The sequence below is a fragment of the Daucus carota genome, chromosome 4 (assembly GCF_001625215.2).
Source record: "Daucus carota subsp. sativus chromosome 4, DH1 v3.0, whole genome shotgun sequence".
Lineage (NCBI taxonomy): Eukaryota > Viridiplantae > Streptophyta > Magnoliopsida > Apiales > Apiaceae > Daucus > Daucus carota.
Window position 1 is genome coordinate 45,584,905 of NC_030384.2, and position 21,286 is coordinate 45,606,190.

The following is a 21,286-nucleotide window of genomic DNA, read 5'->3' on the forward strand; positions in this document are numbered from 1 at the left end:
AATCAATCACTTCTTTTGAGCGGAAGCCCAAAAGAGAAGCTGGGTTTCTGTTTGGAAAAAAAGCAGACCGCTTAAATTGGGTTCCAGAAGTGATAAAAGAGAAGTAAGAAGTGCACGTTTTTTTCTTTAACTTCTCAGATTTATGCTTAATAAATTCCACAAAATCATGCTGCTACTACGAGCTTGGAATTGGATGCAGTGCATGTGAGCGTTACATCCTATGATCATCCATTTCTTTATTATTATCAAACACTCCATGAACTTATAAGTCAAATCATCCAAACACTAAAAGAAACTTATAAGTTTAAGTAGCCAAACGCTAAATTTTTACTTCTGCTTCTCACTTCTACTCCACTTACTTCTTTTAAATAAGAAGTCACTTCTTTTAAACTTAGCCAAACGGCCCCACAATGTGAGAGGAAACCATAGTTAAAGCATTACTAGTTTCAGACGATACTAACGAAACAATACATCAGACGACTAACGAAACAATATTAACGAATTAACGAATACACACAATAGTTACTAAACTCGAAATCACATTAACGACGACACACACGATACATGAAATGCTGAAGTCAGATAATGCTTATTATTGTTTTTTTATTTACAAAAAACAATAGTTTCATAGTTCTTACTTTTTATTTATAAATTTTAAGTTTTAATTATTTATTCTCTGAAAATTATTTTTAAGGCTAAGGTCAAACATCGTGTACATTCTTTAAAATTGCGATTTAAGAAAAAACAGTTTATATTATGAAAACTGGCACTAATAGCCATCTGCATTTACGCCCTATTTCTCTGCAATTAAATGGTCTTGATGGAGTGAAAATATAATGTGCAATATTTAACATTTATTAATTATAAAGAAAATTGGAAACTTGTGTACAAACAAATTACCAAGCTTTGCATTTTATCGCCACAATTTACTTCAATAAACTCAACAGTAGGATTGTAATATAAAGTTACACTGGAACCGAACATGCTACAACCTCTATAAACAGCAGCACAGGTACAAACAACCTGTTATTGCTTTTATACTGCTGCAAAGAATTCCTTGCTTAGTTTAGGATCTGGCTTCATGGTCTTCTCACCAGGCTTCCATCCAGCTGGGCATACTTCATCTGGGTTCTCCTGCACAAATTGCAATGCCTGCAGGAACACATGAAACATAGGTTCCAGATTAAGGCTATAAATTGTGAAGATGCTGTGTCTTGGTAAAAGCTACAGAACTTGGACTTGTGATTTGTTAGATTGGCATAAAATTTCACCTGGAGAGTTCTCAAGGTCTCGTCAACACTTCTCCCAATAGCAAGATTGTTAATGGTGGAGTGCTGAATCACCCCTTCCTTGTCAATGATGAAAAGTCCTCTCAATGCAACTCCCTGCAATAAGGAGTGAGGAGTCCTGATTGTCTAAAATCTTATCTGAAATGTAACACTTCGAAAGTATATTTACGTAAAAGAGATGTACCTGATCCGGGATTAGCACACCAAAAGCTTTAGAGATGGATTTGGTTACATCAGATACCAATGGATAATTCAAATCACCAAGTCCTCCTGATTTCCTGTCAGTTTGGACCCATGCAAGATGGGAGAACTGTGAAAGAAATAGCAAAACTTAATTATTTTAAATTGTTTAAAACTCCATCACAGGTATCTATCTAACTACATATATTAACCTGTCACGCGAAATAACAAAACGGCTACAGGAGCATTGCAGGAGGAATGACATGCTATTAACCAGCTAAAAAAGACGAACACGCAAATATTTGGGACCTCAATTCTCTGAGTTGCAAAAGTTTCTGGAAAAATGTCCCAACTCCCACGTCTAGGCCAAACTACTTATAGTTAGAGATATCTCTCTAGTTACTCTGTAATCATTAGGAGATTGGTCATGCTAATTGCTACAGATGTAGGATCACTTGCAAATTGCAACATTACCATATCCAAACATACTCGATGTTTTTCCGGTGATAATTCAATTAAAGCAGTGAAAATAGATAGGTATATCAGGTATACAGGTGTATTACAATTCAGAGCATGTTCCATTATTAAGTTAAGTGGCAATCAGATAAGAGCAGAGCTCAAGAAATACATAAGGGGAAAATGGATAAGGGAAACATACCACGCTGTCTATGGAAACACCCAAAATCTCGGTGTTTATCTTATCAAACTCAGCATGACGGTCACTGAATGCAGTAATCTCTACAGAGTTAACAAAATAGTAAACAAGGATTATTACAAATGCAACAAGTTCCCCGTCTTCGAAGTTTGATCCCATGTGGGAAGCAAGCAATTGAACTAATTGAGTATGAGCTTAAAGTTCCACTGTGTGAACTTACCAGTTGGGCAAACAAAGGTAAAGTCCAGCGGATAAAAGAAGAGAATTACATATTTCTTTCCAATATAGTCGGACAGTTTAACCTGAAAACAGAGATGCACTAAAACTCTGAGAATTTGCCTAGCTGTGCAAAGTTCATAAAACGTAAATTTGTTGTATTCATAACTTTAAGTTAAACTAGAACAAGAAGCATAACACAAAACACAGATAACACGCGGTAAACTTGCACAATTAGAGTCCCAAAATCAAAATATTAGTGTATTGCTCAATTAAACAAAGACATCAAAACAATTAAGTTATATAATGCTAATAATTGTCGTTCTCCGATTATAACATCACCAAGTGCAAACAAACAAGACATCAAAACAATTGAGTTATATAATGCTAATAATTGTCTTCTCCAATTATAACATCACCAAGTGCAAACAAACACTTAATTTACAGGATAGAAACACGAAGAAAAAGCAAAAAACTCACGTTGATAAATTCCTGATCAAAAACAGCTTCAGCTTCGAAATCCGGAGCCACATTTCCAACCAGGGGAAGCTCACTCTAAACAAACACAAAACCAAAACTTAATTAAACACAATCGCCTCAATTAATTAAATTAATTACACAGACGAACACAAAAAATAGAATAAAAGAATTATGACTTACAGCCTTGACGACTAAGCTGCGAGGAGAGCGAGAAGAGACGGAGAGAGATTGAAATGATTTGCGAAGAGCGGCGGAATTGAAAAAAGGAGTAGCCGATGCAGCTAGGGTTTGTCTGGATTTGGGGGAAATGTTGAGGGCTGCTTTAGGGTTGGGGCGAACAGAGATTGTAGAAGCTGCTGCTATGCACGAAGCCATGGTTGTCGAGAGTTTAGTAAAATCTTACCCACTCACTCCCAGTGCTCTCTCACTAGCTGATTTATCTGCGGGAGAGATTGATAAACCTTATATCCACACCCACCATATCCTCACCCGCTCCTCTTTCGATTTTTTTTTTTTTTTAAATTTAAAATTTCTCAAGAAATATTTTTAGGACGAAAATGAAACAAAAATTATACTGAGACAGATAATATTTCTAGGCACGTTATTCGTTTAAACGGAGGAATAAAATAAAGTTTTGAAGGGAATCGACGTTATTAGACCGACTTAAGTTTCACTCAAAGAAAAAAGTTTCACTTAAAATGAGTTTCAACACAGAATTATTTCCCAGCTGACATGTATAATTATTTTAATATGATATTTAAGAGTTAAGTTCCATGTAGTCCACATATTTACTGTAGTACCGTAGACCACGTATGTTCTGCAACTATAGAATGGCATAAAAACATTGCAAACTGTATGAAACTTGTTATTTTGTGAAATACATTCTATAAATATCACTATTTCATGAAAAATATTGAAAATCATTTATGTTCGACAAGTAGAACACATATGTTCAGTAATATGTAAATATGTTCTGCAAACTTAACATGTTTTGCAGAATAATGTGTTTTTCACTATTTAACTTGCAGAATGTTTAGGATTGTCAAAAATTTTAACAAAATAATGATGTTTATAGAACATGATTTGCAAAATAACACATTTTGCAATGTTTTTATGCCATTCTATAGTTGCAGAACATACGTGGTCTACGGTACTACAGTAAATATGTGGACTATATGGAACTTTGTTCTAATTTTTAAATACATTTAAAATAGATTTTAGTTTCTTTTATAAATTGTTTTAACCTTTTTCACGTGTTTTTACAAGTCTTGACTCTTGACTCAATAACTAATAATTAATATCAGTGTTTTAATTTTTTTGGAATAAAATTAAGTTCATATATTTTTTAATTTAAGATAAAGAAAAATTTTAAATTTTTTTATTATCGAGTCAAATTTTAAAAATATTTAAAAAAGATCAAGCAACTTATAAAATAGTACTAGAGAAATTATTAAGCACGCTAATGGTGTTAAAATGCATGCGTCCTACAGCTCTGTTCTTTTGTACTCCCTCCGTCCCCTCCGATTCTTATCATTTGGAGGGGAGTGTTCGACACGTATTTTAAGACTCATGAAAAATATGGTTCTATAACTTATTTTTAAAATTTTCTTTTTCTGAATAAAAGTTTAATGTTTAAACTTTTATTCAGAAAAGGAAAATTTTAAAAATAAATTATGAACCTATATTTTTTATGAGCCTTAAAATGCGTGCCGAGCAGTCCATTTCAAATGATAAGAATTGGATGGGACAGAGGGAGTAACATTTATAATTTACTATTTAACTTTTTTACTTAATAGTAGTGCTCAGGAAAAAAGAACAAGGTTGCGGGTTAAATTTTTTTTTTTTTTTTTTTTTTGACAGATGGTTGCGGGTTAAAATTGATATAATTCAAAATTGAAAAATTCATTGTTTCTGACAGAAAAATGTTTATGCTTATTAGTCAGGGCAGGAAAAAAAAATCAAATTAATAGTATCAGCCGTTTTCTTCCCTCTATTTTCAGTACCCTATCAAGAAAAGTTACTCAACTCTGAACAGCTGAACGGAGAGTAAGCTTGTGTAACATGATAAAAATACTTTATAAACAACTTTAGATGATAAAGAGAAAATATGCAAATGCAATCAACTTACATGAATTAGTCATGAGTTGCATGTAAGACTAAGTGATAGTACACTCTGTTTAGCTGGTATGAATGGAAGGAGGTGAAAATGTATTAGTACATGTTTAAGTTGCGAATGCCCTCCATGGTGAAGAAATCTGTAAACAAACATCTTATGGAAAATCATGTCCATGTTTTGACTGCAGAAAAAACTTACCATTCTTTTCTTTCTTTCTTTTTTGCTTTTGGTAATAATACTAATCACGAAAATTGAATACAATGTACAGATCTTTATAAAAAAAATAAAAAAAAATCATCAGTACAATCTTGTAAATCACTAATTGAGAATATTTAGTGCATCTATTTCTAAATCTGGCTCATGTACATGGTGATCTGGACCTAAATCTGAGGTTCTCAGGAACCAGTATTGTTGATGTGTTTAAAACTAAATATGTTGATCAACTGTTTAATTTCTTGAAGTAAGCTTGTACTTTAATACCCACATTAGTGCTTTGATGCCATGACTCTGGCATTGTACACAGGTGCATCAGATGGTATCTGCAAGTGCTTCTGTGATGGCCTCTTTGAGATCCGATTGAATGAAAATATTGTGTTTGGACGAGGTGGTGGATTTTCTTTAGAGCTTTTAATCATCCCCTTCTGCAATTCCAAAATAATTTAAGTTCTTCTTAAGTTTCAGTTGACAAAACAAGTGAAAATAAACTTCTGACTTGTCTAAAACAGTGATAATAATTTGCAACAAACTAGTGGTCTCTCGAAATCTTTTTGGCTCTATTGGTTTCTCTGTGTAACCTCTACATTCTATGCAGGGTAAATATTGATTTATAGTATTCCGGTAAGACATAGAAGGAAGCTCACAACATTATCATGTTCGAGACTTCCGGTGTCACTATATCTATGAATGTTGATAACAAATTAATGCAAAATTATCTTGTCAACGTGTCACGTTTTGTATAGGTTATATTTAAACTCTTGTACCGAAGTATGTATAACATGCACTCAAATGGGGTTCTCAAGATTTATATCACATTTACAGGGTATGGCCTTTGTTGTTTCTCTAGGTGATTATTCAGTGCTATCATAGGAATATAAGTACCAGGGTATGGTCATTGTTGTTTCTCTGGTGATTATTTAGTGCTATCATAGGAATATAAGTACCAGAAAGCAAACCATTGTAGAGTGTGGACGCATTCAGTATGCAGAGTAAGCACGTAGGAAAGAAGGGTCGCAGAGACGATATATACCTCTGAACTAGCTTTGTCGATCTTTTTTGATTGAGAAGCCAAGTACTCTATAACTTGGAAAAACTTTGTTTGCCCCAGCTCGGTACAGTTATGGTAATAGTATATAGCCAAATCCCACGTCCTTGTTCTTAACTCCTGTAAATTCTTGTCAATGTCTGTCTCGTGCTTTATAACAAATGGACGCAATAATGTCTCATAGATATATCCTGTGCCCTGAATTAGATAAAACATTTAATCGCACCTAAACAATGGAATATCATTGCAACCAAAATTTTGGATGTGTGCATAATCCATAGGAACTAGTTGCTGCTTAAAGATACCTTTGTTTTTGGATACCACAAGTAGAGGAATAGAGCTAGCTTCATCTCAGCATACATTGGCACCCTAAACAAGACAGCTAATACTTGAACCTAGTTCGACAGCCGTTAAAAACTGACAAAGGTTTTTAGAAGTTTGCATACCATGAAACAAATATATCACCAATCCTCTCAAAAACTGTCATTAGTGCAACAATTATCCTGAAACAATAGTATTTAAATTTATAAGCAATGCAACACAATTGTGAAATGGTCCAAAGTAAAAGCAAGATTTAACAAACAAGCAATAACAAACTATGATAGCTATATAAAGTACGTAAAACATGCTTATACTACACCCATGATTATAATTCATTATGATAGTGACACCCCCTATTCATTTCCACAACCACTATGGTCTATGCTACAACAAACCCATGCTTTACTACAACTTCCTTGTCAAACGTAGATATTACTTCTTCTCTCTTTCATAATATATTCTTTTCAAAATTAGGAGTGTGGAAGTCGAATAAAATTATAGCATTGACAAGTCAACTAAGGTAAAGCCATAGCTCATAGCTTCGCTGCTCATGCGTTAGTTTTTAGTATCATAACATATTTCTAATACAAGCAGGGATTACAATAACACTGCCCACAGAATCCAGCTCGATCATCCAAACTTAAAATGGAACGATAAGAGCCCATTAACAACCCCGAGCCAAAAGGCCTAAAACATAAAATTATCGGCCCTAATTAAAAGTTCCTCAATCAACCGGGGGGGACAAGCCAAATAAAGATAAGAGCTATGATCAAAGATGCTAAAAATTGATAAAGAGAGAATAAGATACCAATACTGGCACCAAAACCGTAGTTCTTCGATCTTGACTCTGTGGTTCTCAACCGTTTTAAAACACACAAAAGCAGGATAGGCATAACCAAGGACCATCCTGCCACCCCAAAAACAGAATCAACAGCAGATTACAATTTACAAAGCACAAAATAAGAACAAAATAAACAGAGAATCGATCAATTCAAAACAGTAAGAGTGGAATCAATTGGCATTCTTACATTAGAGCTTTGGTGATGAGATCTGCCCACATCTTTGCTGATAGCAGCTAGCTGAAATTCCACAAAGATTGATTACAAAACATGAATTGATTGTAAACTACAGAAAGGAATCAAGCGTTTACAGAAGTGATTAAGTGAACATTGACTGCAATTAATGGACAAGCCTATTATAAAAATACTAAAAACAGACTTTCAAATAACAAAACAGCAAAAAAATAATCTGGAAAGATATTATAATACCTTGGGCGCAAGAGAAGAGTTCTTGATTTTAGGTGTTTGGGGAAAGGAATTAAAAAACACTAGAATGATAGGAAGAAAGTTGTTAATTAATGCACATTAGATTTCTGGAAACTATTACCAACTCTTCTCCTCTGCTATCTAATTCTGTAAAGATAAACATGTTACATAAATGTATACGTAAGAATATTGGATGTTTATTAGTTGTGTGCTATGGATAGAGATCAAAGCGTAAAAGAGAGAGACGAGAGAGAGATGGGAGAGAGTGAGGGAGAGAGAGGGAGAGAGATTTCTTGACATGGACGCCTCTTCTGTATTTTACACGTAATTAAATGAAATGGATTTATCGGGATTCTTTTACAGGTGTTCTGCGTTTTGGCAGCAACTGCCTCCCTCTCGGGGGTGATATTGTCATTACGGTGCTCGGACGCTGGCCTCCTGGCCTTGTCACATTTTCGCATTCTTTAAGCGTTATTATCCTAATAACTAAATTGTGTCACAGACTCACCGTGTTTCTTTATTTTGTTGTTACATTTTCGATTTCTCGTGAACATTTGAGTTTGTTCAGATTGCCGACGAATATATTGAATTATTATTTTAAATCATACAAGTTACTTTTGATCTAAAGATTTTAGATAACTGATAGTTTCAAATTTCAAATACGTCGTATTATTATAATTTAAAATCTTAATGCAAACTATACCCTATAAATTCGTCATCTTTTTATGTAAAATTGATATGTGTTTCGAACATTATAAATATTTTCAATTGAATTCAGGTCTCTCGAACATAAATCAATCATCCATGCTTTGTTGTTATAGCATAAATATTTTAAACTGAGTTCAGGTGTCTCGAGCATTGATCAAATTTCACCCTTGCAATGTTATAACTTTTTTTTTGAGAATCTGCACTAAATAACCTTTAAACGGGGAATAAAGCGCAGATAGGTGATACAAGTTGCTGCGCAGTGACTCAATGGGTCATGCGACTTACGCTGATGAAACGCATGACTCCTCAATATGCAACTAGGGCTGTAAAATGATCCGGGTGATCCCGGGTACCCCTCTGCTCAAGTACCGGATCATATTATTTTTAGCTTGTCCAGATTTGGGTCCGGGATCGTTTTATTCGGATCTAAACCGATCCCGGGTATTTGAGATTCGGATCTGAACCGGATATGATCCAGTATCGTATTTTCTATTTTTTAACCGGGTAGTTTATGATCCATCGAATATGAGCCGGATATGATCCACTAACACTAAGTATCATTATTATTTCATTTGTTCAAGTAACTATCATTAGTCTAAGTAAACATAATATTATAAAGTATAATAATTTTAAATTAAAACTTATAGTTATATATTGATATATATCATTTATTAAATATATATGAAGATAATAAGTATGATCACATTAAATAAATCATATTTTATGAAGATATAAACTTAAATAAGATATTAAAATTTTATAAAATAATAACTATTTACTTGCAAATATGATGGTGTTAAAATATAATATGTATATGAGTTTGAATCGAATATGAACCGCGGATCATATTCGGTTATTCGGGTAGGATCATATTATGAAAAGTTATATGAGCCCGAATCTGAGCGGGTATAGGTGTGCTCGTATCCGGGATCATATATTATACGGGCTTAATTTTTCCGCCAGATTTGGATCGTTTTCAAAACGAATATGAGACATGTATCATATTTTCGAGCCGGATATGAGCCGAGACACCGGATAGTCTGTATCGATTTACAGCCCTATATGCAACTGAAAACCTGCACCTGTTAGGTGTGACATGGGACGGGCACGTACTTCTCGGCTCTCTCTACATATATGATATACTCCCTCCGTCCCAATAGGTAGTATACATTTGGTGTGGACACGGAGACCAAGAAAAAGTGTAAAAAATGAGTAAAGTTAGATGAAAAGTGAGTAAAGTGGCGGGACTCATATATATTTAATTATAGATGTGTGATTGTGGGGAAAGCAGTGGGTGTAATAGTGTTTATATTATTATAAAATGAAGACAGTGGAAAAAGTAGTTGGTGTAATAGTGTTTTACATTATTAAAAGTTGTTATTTTAAGAATGTATAGAAATGATGGGACGTCCCAAAGAGGAAACTGTATAGAAACGATCGGGACGGAGAGAGTATGAATTAAAAGAGTCAAGTTTTGGAATACAATGCTCCCAAAAAAATTGTTCGACGTACAATTTACAACAGAAGTGGTGACACATATTTCCTTTGTTTTTAAATATCTGTTTCTAAGCTGTGGATTAAAGCACTTATTAAAGTAGTCAAGTGCTGCCCATTATTGTTTCGATGAATAAAGTATTCTCAAGCGTAACTAAGTGAGGGTTCAAAAATTGTTCAAAAGCTGTACATAAAACAAGAATTAGTTAACGGTAGATGCAGTGGGTCAACTATTATTCGACACAAAGCGTTTTGGTATGGAAGTATACGCTCACATTAGTTGTGTGTTTCTGTCACATCTCACATGCACCGGTCATTGTTATTCATCTACTAATAATCAGCATGACTAAACTACTGTAATGTTTTCTTGTTTGTATGGCTTTTGATAAGTTTGTTGGGGGAAGTTGAACCTGCGCAACTGCTATAAATTCGACTCTCTTTAGGGCTGTTTCTGTTCCATTCCGATATCCAGACGCGAAAAGTTTCAATAGTAAAGGTGTTTAGTTGAAAAAAATAAATTTCATAAAATATATAAATATCATCATACTTGAGAATTTGTATATATGAAAATTAGTGCTTCTATTCGAAAGTTAATTTTTATATCCAACCACACAAAAACTTAAATATGATTTAATTTGTAACAAATTAAGGCTGCTTATTTGAATAGTAAAGGTCCGTGCTATGCGTACTAAACAGTTATTTTTATATAAAAATAATATTATTTATATATAATTATAAGGATTAATTATTTAAACATCGTTTATACAATTTATTACAAAAATGTAGATATATATGTTTCTAAAAAATAATATTACTTAAATCCTCTGGATTTCGTCTATAAATCATGAATGTACCACTTGTTATATTATATTGAAATTTTCCTTTAATATTAATCGATACCCCATTCAACATCAGGGAATTATTTTCGCTCCCAATTTTAATTTTTCCCCCCACGGTGCTCGTTCCCAATTAGATAATTTTTTCCTCATCATTTAACACATACAGTAGAATTTAAGAAATCTTGAAGCTAAAAATGAAATCAAAAACATTTCAAGCGATCCAAATTGCATCAAAATTTCTGAAAATAGTAACATCGCAATTAACCATATCACATAAAAATCATTGTTAGCTCAATGTTCAGAAACACCAATCACATAAATTGATATAAGATAAGCGGCAACACAACTATGTACATGTCGGACACTAGCTATAAACATGCCGAAAGCACCCAACTATCTACATGCACCAATCACATAAATTGATATTAGATAAGCGGCAACACAACTATGTACATGTCGGACACTAGCTATAAACATGCCGAAGGCACCCAACTATCTACATGCCAGATAGACATGCCAAAAGTGCAAACATGTGAATGATGAATAATTTTTGATTGTGAAAAATGAGTTCCTGCAATAATCACCACCGTCTCCGATTCGATACAATTTTTGCAAATCACCAAAAATATTAATAAACTCATTCTCAACATATCCAACAGAATATAAAATCTAATCATAATTAAACAAAAACATAACAAAACACTCCAAAAAAAGAGACAAAACACACACTCCAAGAGTAGAGACACCCAAACACCCAAAAAATTGAGTTTTATTGAGAAGAAATTAAGGAGAGTAAAAGATAATGAAGGGTTGGGGCTTTTCACCGGAGAAAATCCAGTGGAAACCTCTTGATTTATTTGAAAATGAACAGACCCTGACCGCGACTATTTTTAATTACAAATAATATGATTCACTATCTTATTTTACTCATCCATATAAAATATATATAGGTCAAGAAAGAAAAATAAAAATCAAAAGCAAATTCTACCTTGAGGAAACAAACGGCGCCAAATTAGTGCAAATATGTGTATCTACGATCGAAGCGAGTAAAAGTCTGGATAGTCATCACATCCAATTTTAGGAAACCGTAGTTCCTTTTGATACAGGACTTCTATTATCTTCTATCACTTTTTCTTTTCTTTTTTAAGGCATTCTAACAAAAAGAAAAGATAAAGTGCACTCTAATTAGGCATGATTAATGACTATCACTTCTAATCTACTTGAGTTCCTTCAGAACTATTGAACAGTGAACTAATAATAGTAATAAAATAATACAAGTATATAATAACAAGCAGCAACATGTTGTTTAAGAGCTTGCTCTCTCCGTGCGCTCGAGCTCGCTCTTTCTCACTCCTCATCCACTCCAGGTAACATCAATTACAATTCTGTATATATAATTAAATTCTCAGTTCATTATCGCTGTCAATTAGTAATTAAATTCGAGTTAAAATTTGTTATTGATGGAGGATCAATGATAAAAATATAACTCACAACCTGATTCTATTTCTTTTTGTTATCAGGTCCATCTCTGCGATGAAGAGCAGAGCTAATTTAGAGATGGATCGTGGAAATTTGAATTTAATTCCTCCGAGAAAACACACTGCTACAATTCGACTATCCAATGTCTCAGGGTATGTGTAAATAATTTGCGTGTGTGATTTCTCATTACTGTTCTATCTATCTTAGACTGTATTCTGTATTGACTGATTGGGAAAAATGGACCTAATATTTCTGTTTGGTCAGGCGTCAGGCGGATTTACTGGAAATTTATGCGAAAAATCCTACGTTGCACGTTCTGTTCATTCCTGGAAATCCAGGTATTCGCGTCGGTGTGTTTGTTTTGGAGCAAAAATATGTAGGCTTATGTTTACTTAACCAAGTTTAGTGCGCAGCCACGTAATTCCATGTACGATCTGTTTTGTGTACAGTTAGTGCTCGATACTATAGAAATTACAGAAATGATTGAAGAAGCTAGTAGGTACATTTGGAATTAGATATCGTAGATGTTTGTGTACAATTTGTTGTGTATACAAACTAGTGCTTGGTACTATAGTAATTGTAGAAATGATAGCTGTAGAAACGTTTGAAATTAGATCCTGTAAATGTTTTTGTCGTGTCGACACTTGAATACTACTGATCATTGAATATGTGCAGGGGTCATATCATTTTATACCGACTTTCTTGAGTCATTGTATGAGTTGCTTGGAGGAACTGCATCAATTACAGGCAAGAGATTGACCGTCTCTCTTTTTCTTTCCTTTTCATTATGATAACAAATATTTTATTCTTTGATGCCGTGACATGTAATGCTTATTCCCAGTTCAATATTTTCCTTGATCATCAGCTATTGGACAGATAGCACAGACGAAAAGGGTAAGCCACTATGATATTTGCAAGTGCATCCTCTATAGTTGCTAGATAATGCATACAGATTGAACTTTTCACCATCTTATACCATGAATTCTGGATTCAAGTCATTCTTGTTGTGTTTACTTTAGAGAGCTCAAGAGCCTTCAGTGTGATCATTAGAAACACACAAACTATTGCAAGCCAAATGAGTGATTTAAGGATGTACTTTGTCAGAATATTTCTTTATAGAAAACAGTTTCACAGGAAATGGATTAATTTAATTATGAACTGATATGCATAACCACATATACACAGAACTTAGTTAGAATGACCTAAACATGCTTCGTATAGTCTCCAAATTATATGAGTAGATACTGATATGTTATTTACCTTTGGCTGGATATCAGCAGGCCTGTAGTTAAGCTGTCCAAAACCTTTATGTGCCTATATATCATTAGATGATGATAAGATAGTATATTAATCAATCACTTGAATTTTTAAATTCGATCAAGTGCAGATACAGATTTGTAATTGTTGAATATATACTAAGAGTTTTTACTTGAGCACGGTTGGATAGCTCAGTGGTTAAAAGCTTATCCTCTGTCGTCCCAGGTCCTACAGATACTCATTTGTAAGGCTATAAGCCATATTTGTCATTAAAAGATTTTTTACTTAGGATATTGGGTTGGAACTTCATCTAAGACGCTGCATGTTACTCTCATACTCATAGTTGTCATTTCATTCCTGTATCCTGTAGTACTTCTCTTGTTTGTCCTTGATATGATCTTTCACTCTTGATTCTGTCAACATATTCGGTTGTATCATATGCATGATTAATACTTGTGGGTCTTATGAGGTAAGCGTATAAACATTTAAGTAATTAAGGTTTAGACTGTGCAAGGAGCTGTATGTTTGATAATAGCAGTTCTGCTATATTATGATAATTTATTTTTCATTTGTAGAATTTGGAGCGTGGAAGGTTATATTCATTGGAGGAGCAAATTGAACATAAGGTACAATTTATAATTTCTTATTAACGAGAGATTTTTATTCCCCATGACAGGAATTTTTTGTATATTCAGTTACATGGAAACTTTTTTTTAATCACAACTAGTCATTCGTTGTTTATGTTACTTTTTGGTGCTAATATGATTCGCCTAATAATTTTAAAGGAAAAGACATTTTTATAGATACAGAATGACAAGGGAGTCTCGACTGAGAATTTCAAAAACTAGAAATTTGATGTAAGCAAATGATGCCATATACTGACTTGCAAGCTCATTCGCTCTTATACAGTCGGCCCTTGCTTATTGGCTCATAGTTTGATTTCATTATTTGCAGTTTACCTGTTCAAATTGATTTTATTATTTAGATGTCTCCAACAGTTTAAAGTTAACGTTTTTGCTTTTTGATTGCCTTTATCTTGCCAGTTGGATTTCATCAAGCAGGAACTTAACAACATTGAAGTCCCTATAGTACTGGTGTGTATTAGTTCTTAATAACTCCTTTCATACAGTCAACTCTTGAAAGTTCTCAATTATCTGGAACATGACATAGTAGTTTAAGTTAATGCACCTTGACTTGTTTCAGTAATTCAGTTCCTTGGTCTGTTCTTCTTTTATGGATAGATGCTTAAGTTTTGCTCAAGGTATACGCTTCTTTGCACTTTGCAACCTAGTTGCAACCTTCTCTTTCTGTCTGTGCTTGTTGTCTTGCATTCATTCTGACCAAGGCAACAAGCAAGTGAAAGCTCTCTAATCCTGAACTATGAATGTTTTACAGATAGTATGATTTTAAAAAATTAGGGAAAATTTCAATTACCCACACTAGTATATGACATGATTCACAAGCAAGTATTTTCCAATTATTCTGGATATTTTATTTATGTGATGTTAGTTATCTACATTTTTTTTTAAAATTTCCGTTATATGTGCCCGTGGTATATCTATGCAAATTACATGAAAGTTAGCATTCCAAGGTGGTGTTACTCTAACATTGATCAGCTATATCTCTGTTGAGTTGATGAAGTTTTACACAGCAGCAAGCACAGCCTTTTCATTTTGTTTTCTGTAATATGTCAAGTAAAATGGAAGATAACAATTCTATTGCAACAGACACATCTTAAATAAATCCTGCATTGTGGATCAGTTTTAAACAAGACCAAATAATACATATATTGCTTTAAGTTATCACTTTTTAGCTTATTATCCCCACAAAACTCAATATTGAGTAGTTGAGAATGATTCGATTTCTGTATGAATATAGTAATCACATTTTAGTTGCATCAACTGTTGGTATCTAACCGTGAACGGTTTCTCTGAAGATTGCACACTCCATTGGATGTTATATATCTATCGAGCTACTAAGAAGATCTTCAGCCAAGGTAATCAGACTTATATAAACTTCTGAATCTTACTAGTTGTTATTGATTACGGCGGTATCTAATGATACTGACCATATATCATGTGCCTTATCTTATAACCTCTTATATCGGTGTTACAGGTGATATATTGCATTGAGCTGTATCCATTTCTTGAGATAAACAAAAGATCTTCCCAGCAATCTGTCATTCGAAAAGTTGCAGCGTACAAATCTTGTCTTTCTTTGTTGCATCAATTTCCTGTTGTATCACTTTGTATTGATTGAGTATTTGCCATTTAGTCTCATGCAGCATCCTCCGGTGGTAATCCACGTGAACTTCAAGTCATGGGTTTTATTTACCCTAATCAATTTTTCATCAGCTATATTGATGCAAAATGGCTGTTTTTACATTTGATAAGCGTTTATTGTAATACATTAATATGTCAATCGTAACCAGAGAAATTGTTATTTGTTTGTGAGTTTCAGATCTCCATTTTTGTGTGCTACACTTAGTTCTATTGTGGCATTGTTGGGATTACTGCCTGCTAACGTCACCAGATATTTGGTGCGAAATAGCGTCGGAAAGTCATGGTCTTCTACTGCTGTTGATGCTCTCTGCGACAATCTTCTTCAGGTTAGATGCTGATTTCTAGACTAACATCTGTCTGAGACCCCATGTATAAATGCATACACTAATTATTAACCATCAAGGCCCTTAGTCACTATATATCATATATCTATTTTACATTAGCACTAATTGTGTGCTTTAGCTAGGAGAATGTAGGGGGCATCATTGATTATAATAAATATGAGAAGCACTTGGTTTATCTTTACTTGGATTTATACTTTTAGTTGAAGTCATTTTTCACAATTGTATTTCGTTGCCATCTTCTTTGTTCGCCTGTTTCACTTTTCCTCTTTAGTTTATTTTGTTACAATTTGTCCATGATTGACTTCTAGTTGAATATTTCATTGTTTTGAGTAGAGTCGATCAATGTAGTATATAATTGGTGTATATAGTATATTACAATACGTTAGTTCTGCACAATCTCTTATTGACACCTCTTCAAAGCAATTTAACTAGAGGGATCCAGAAGACTTGATTGTTTTCTTACTTATGCATATTATATATCAACTGATCAAGTGTTCTATCAATTTTCTTCCTCAGTATAATGTTATGCAAAACGTCTTTTTCATGGCAAGAACAGAGTTCATAAAGGTAATGCCATCTACTCATCTTGTTCACAACTATCTGCTTGTTCTCTCTTTGATTCTCTCAAATAAGAAGCAATATCAAGAACTGCTTAACATCTCAAGCAAGGTGATTTTTGTCTTTTTATGTTACTTATTAAAAGGAAATAGCTGAAATATATATGACCATCATAATTAATCACTCTCATTCACGATTCCAGAATTATAGATAATCAGATATCTTGAGTCTAATAAGGTGAAATTGACCACAGAAGTCAAATTTTAGCTGATTAAATAATTAAATGAGACATAGAAATATGAGAAGAAAAAAAGAACTTGGAGTAAACCACTCTCATTTGTGAGACATGGCTAGTATGGAACAATGCAAATAATAAATTTTAAATCCTTTTCTCATCAATGTTCTTTTGATTAAGCTGTTAGAGCCACCAGACTGGGCGTTCCTGAGGGATAAACGAAATCAAATTGCATTTTTATTTGGAGATGATGATCACTGGGGACCACTGGAAATGTCTGAAGAGGTTAGTCAAGCAGTCATTTTTTCTTTTAAGTTCTGTAAGATAATGATACCTTGCAAAAATCATTAAAATTCGTACCCGCAGAGTAAATTTAATAGCAACTATTGCTCCTTAACTTTTGGCATTTACACTTGTGTTACTCAAAAAATAGAGACTCTCGAAATAGATTTTTAGGTGTAACTTCCACATATGTTGTTGAATAGACCTTCTTTTGCAACCTAAACCAAGCTAAAAGTGCAAAAATAACATCAATGAGCATAAATTTTATGTTGCAAAAGATTTGTGCACATGCTTAAGCTTCCGCCGCAACAAAAAAGAGAAATCTGATCAATGGGCTGGTTTGATAATTTACATAATGTTCTTGAGCATCCCGAGTGCTAGCTGGAAAGTAAAGAAAAATACCTTTAAACAGTAGAAATGAACAGAACCACCAATTCTCTCTAGATTTTTAATGCCTGTCGAATGGAGAGGATTCTGTTCTAGTTCATTACTTTTAAAATGCCATTTCCTGGAAGTTCATAATTTTGGATTTCTTTGCTGGGACATTGCCAGCCTACAGTATGCAGAAGACATGAACATCAACTAAATATAAGCTTGATGCGTGTTATGAAAAGCCTTTGGTTAGGGATGATTAATATATATCTGGTTTATTATAATATTCCATCCGTTTTTTATAAGTCTTTTTGACATGTTGGCACACATATTTCGGTGCTTTGACCGCATAGTAGAACTGTTATTTACAAACAGATATTTTAATAAAAATAATTTCTACTATGCGGCCAAAGCGCCTAGACTTGAGTGACAAAAATCAAAGCGACCTATAAAAAAGACGGAGGGGGTGTGCTCTATGTCAACTCTGGTGGTTGTTCGGTTAGTAATATCATTAATCCTTTAACCTCTTATCCTTGACTTATCCGTAGTCATTCCCAAAGAGTATAGAATGATCTGTGGGTAAAATATAGAGTATTTAACTATGTCCTCTATATAGCTTTAACAATTAATCTACTTGATAGTTAATTTTCTGCGAAATAGGGCCTTTAGGCTCACTAGTCCAATATATGCTTTTAAGTCATTTAAGCGAATTCATTTAAAGCTTTTATTGGGTTCATACTATAATTATGATTGTAACCAGAGTTGCCAATAGACTCTTCAAACAAGCTCTTAGCTTTAAATTTGGAAAAGATGTTAAAAATTAATGCTCCGAGCGGCTCTTTGAAAATTTAAGAGTCTTCTCTCTCTACTCTCTAATTAAAAAAAAACTAGGTGCTCTTAACTTATTATTATTGAATATAATATTTCCTTCCCTCCAATTCTATTCAATTCTCTCCAATTTTATCTCCAACTTTTCCCTCAAAATATAATAAAATTGTGTTAACTTGTTAGGAGCCACATATTATATTATTTTTAAAGAAAGATTTAAGAGCTTGTTGGAGATGCTCTTACGGAACAGAATAACTGAATAGTTTATTGCTACTTTTACTCTGATATAGTTGGTACACTTGTGAGGAGAATTTGTTTCTACTTGCCTAAAGCTCAAATATTTTCTGAAACATAAAATTTTGTTATTGGCAAATTATAGTTCTATAATACTAGTGTTATTTACTTACCGTCTCTTGCCTTGTATCAACTTTATTTTAATCATCGCTCCGACCTTTATGAGCTGATCACTACTCTACTTCACCACTGACAGATTGCAAAGCAAGTCCCAAATGCTCATCTAGTAATTGAGCGGGAAGGCCACACTCACGCTTTCTCCTGTACAGAGAAGGGTTCGGTATGGGTTGCTCAACATGTAGCTAGATTGATCAAGAAACAAATATCAAATTAAGGTCCATCAGGTAAACGTTCTATGCCTAGATAGCAATTCGCCAGAATTTATGTAATGAAGACTAATTTTATTAGACGGGAGCACACCGCAACTCTAAATTGCTGGTTTCAAAGTTACCTTAGAATCTAATTTATCGATGTCATTTAAAGGATTTCTATTTTCATAAAATAAAAAGAAATTTGTGTTCAGTTATTTACAGTTTTGGAACTTGAACTCTGCCCAGAAAGCTAAAAGCTGAAACTGAGAGACTGAACAATGTGTGGTCCTATGCATATTTTTTCTTCTCATTTATTGTTTACTTGAAGCCGATGTGGACGTGGCGATTGTGAACGAAACACCACCAAATTAGATCAGTTAATTGTAAAAGGCAGGTGTTGTGATTCACACCCTGTAAAATCTCTAGTCGCACTCCATCAAGTTCTTAAGGGTTAAGCGTTAATGCAGAGCATATAATAATATACACATATCAAAATAGCCATCTCTAAGGCAACCTCTCAATTCTCATTAATGTAAAGAAGTAGCATCGTTGGGGATTCTCTCAATCTTTTGCACTTGCGTGTCAAAATAGGACGATTATCAATGTAAAAACTCGAAGTCACCTCTTTTCCAAAAGGTACTTGTAATCAATTTCAAGTATGCATATTGTCAATGTAGACACATATCCTCTTTACTTCCATGTTATAATAGTATGAAATTGTGCACATGTAACTTTTTGTACACATCTGGGTAAAAATGTAGTAAGATGATCCAGTCTACTATTTATGAGTTTTCATAAAAGTAACCTGATAGATCATAGATGAGAGCAGTCTCATTTAAAATTACAACAACTTAATGTTACTACTTTAAGAAAATAAATTTCCAGTTCTTAAAGAGACGATGGAGGCGAGAGGTAAAATCTGTCATCCCAAGATGCGACTAACTTTATGTTTTAACAAAAAAGATGCGACTATTATAGAATACCTTTCTGCCGTTCCTATATGTGTGAAACAATAAAGTAGCTTTGAAATAATTCCGTGCGATGCAAAATCATAAAACCAAATCAAATGTTAAATGTAAATCTTTCATCTTTTGAGGCAATGGTTAGACAAAATCTCTTGGGTATTGAAGTACTGACACCATCACACTACCTATTCTCTGTATATTGAGAAGACCTTAATGGCGCTTGCTTTTTAGCTTGTGCTTTTGGTGCATGCAAAGTTCTTTTTTTTTCGAATGTCAACCCGGACCGGTTGAGAGACAAACAGAATAGGCGTGCATGAAACTCGAAAGAATCAAGAGTACAAAGTTGAATGAAATTATTCTGAAATTCATAGAAATTGCATTCGAAACATCAGGCGAAGAGAAAGCTGAAAAAAGACGCGCTGGTTAAACAACTCTGGTGCCATGGCAAGTTGCAGGTCTGGTCTGGAGCGTCTTCCTAATACTAACACCACTCATATTATTGACTATATAGACTAGGGTCATTGTTGCACTACACCCTCGTGGATAAGTGGGTGGTAAAAAGGATCAGGAATGGATTTATATAATGAATATCACCACATGAATATACAGTAGTACGTAGTAATTTTTCTAGAATCAAGCCCAGTCGCCCAGATATATATGACCTTCTGTTATACAAAGTGCTGAATACGTATGATAAAATATACAACTATCAAATTTGAGGATAATCGACCTCCCAATACATTACATACATAGTACATATATATTATACAGTAGTAAATAGTAAATTGAGTAAAGTGACACTCTCAACATAAAAGTTACAAAGTGCTGATAGTTTTTTATATTCTGATGGTCGGAGTTTTAAAATTTTATAAAATGATTAGATATCATTTTAATTTATTAAAATGTGATTAAGGATCATTTTCTGATAAAAAAGTTAGTATTGTTTTAATAAAAAGACTCTTCACTATTTTTTTGAAGGATAAAAATAATATTTCGTCATTATATTACAAATTTGAAATTAAATAATAAATGAGTAAAGATTAGCCAGTTTGGCACTTAACCTCTATAAATTTATAAACAACATAGTTCACATGTCTACATATCGTTTGAAAAAATTGAGCAATTACTTGTTTGCTGTGAAATTTACTCAACCATCGCTGTATCAGCCTGGATGGCTGTTAATATTGCCCTAATATTGTATGGATTTTACATACTGTATTAAATATATACATGTGCAGATGTAGCAGCATAATTA

The 21,286-nt window shown here is 33.5% G+C and overlaps 3 protein-coding genes across 4 annotated transcripts; 1 reads left to right on the forward strand and 2 right to left on the reverse strand.

Moving 5' to 3' along the window:
* Nucleotides 1-834: 834 nt before the first annotated feature.
* LOC108215861 (2-Cys peroxiredoxin BAS1, chloroplastic) lies at nt 835-3,378 on the reverse strand. The gene is made up of 7 exons (XM_017388459.2): nt 3,001-3,378; nt 2,821-2,895; nt 2,345-2,426; nt 2,128-2,207; nt 1,474-1,599; nt 1,272-1,385; nt 835-1,152 (listed from the first exon to the last, which is right to left on the reverse strand). Exons 1-7 carry the CDS (start codon nt 3,193-3,195, stop codon nt 1,036-1,038), a joined length of 789 nt encoding a protein of 262 aa, XP_017243948.1. The 5' UTR covers nt 3,196-3,378; the 3' UTR covers nt 835-1,035.
* Nucleotides 3,379-5,187: 1,809 nt separating this feature from the next.
* LOC108216495 (putative HVA22-like protein g) lies at nt 5,188-8,129 on the reverse strand. Of its 2 annotated transcripts, XM_017389264.2 has the most exons (7): nt 7,787-8,129; nt 7,547-7,597; nt 7,327-7,425; nt 6,644-6,700; nt 6,503-6,566; nt 6,183-6,395; nt 5,188-5,577 (listed from the first exon to the last, which is right to left on the reverse strand). In XM_017389264.2, the coding sequence occupies exons 2-7, from the start codon at nt 7,576-7,578 to the stop codon at nt 5,422-5,424; spliced, it is 621 nt and encodes a 206-aa protein (XP_017244753.1). In that variant the 5' UTR covers nt 7,579-7,597; nt 7,787-8,129; the 3' UTR covers nt 5,188-5,421. The 2 variants fall into 2 exon arrangements, with proteins under 2 accessions (XP_017244753.1, XP_017244754.1); XM_017389265.2 differs by lacking the exon at nt 7,787-8,129 and having other exon boundaries at nt 7,547-7,756.
* Nucleotides 8,130-12,037: 3,908 nt separating this feature from the next.
* Nucleotides 12,038-19,281, forward strand: LOC108216158 (uncharacterized). The gene is made up of 13 exons (XM_017388844.2): nt 12,038-12,191; nt 12,345-12,455; nt 12,568-12,641; nt 12,979-13,050; nt 13,169-13,197; nt 14,136-14,186; nt 14,604-14,654; nt 15,497-15,556; nt 15,676-15,758; nt 16,021-16,168; nt 16,703-16,753; nt 17,160-17,264; nt 18,952-19,281. Exons 1-13 carry the CDS (start codon nt 12,124-12,126, stop codon nt 19,087-19,089), a joined length of 1,041 nt encoding a protein of 346 aa, XP_017244333.1. The 5' UTR covers nt 12,038-12,123; the 3' UTR covers nt 19,090-19,281.
* Nucleotides 19,282-21,286: the final 2,005 nt, after the last annotated feature.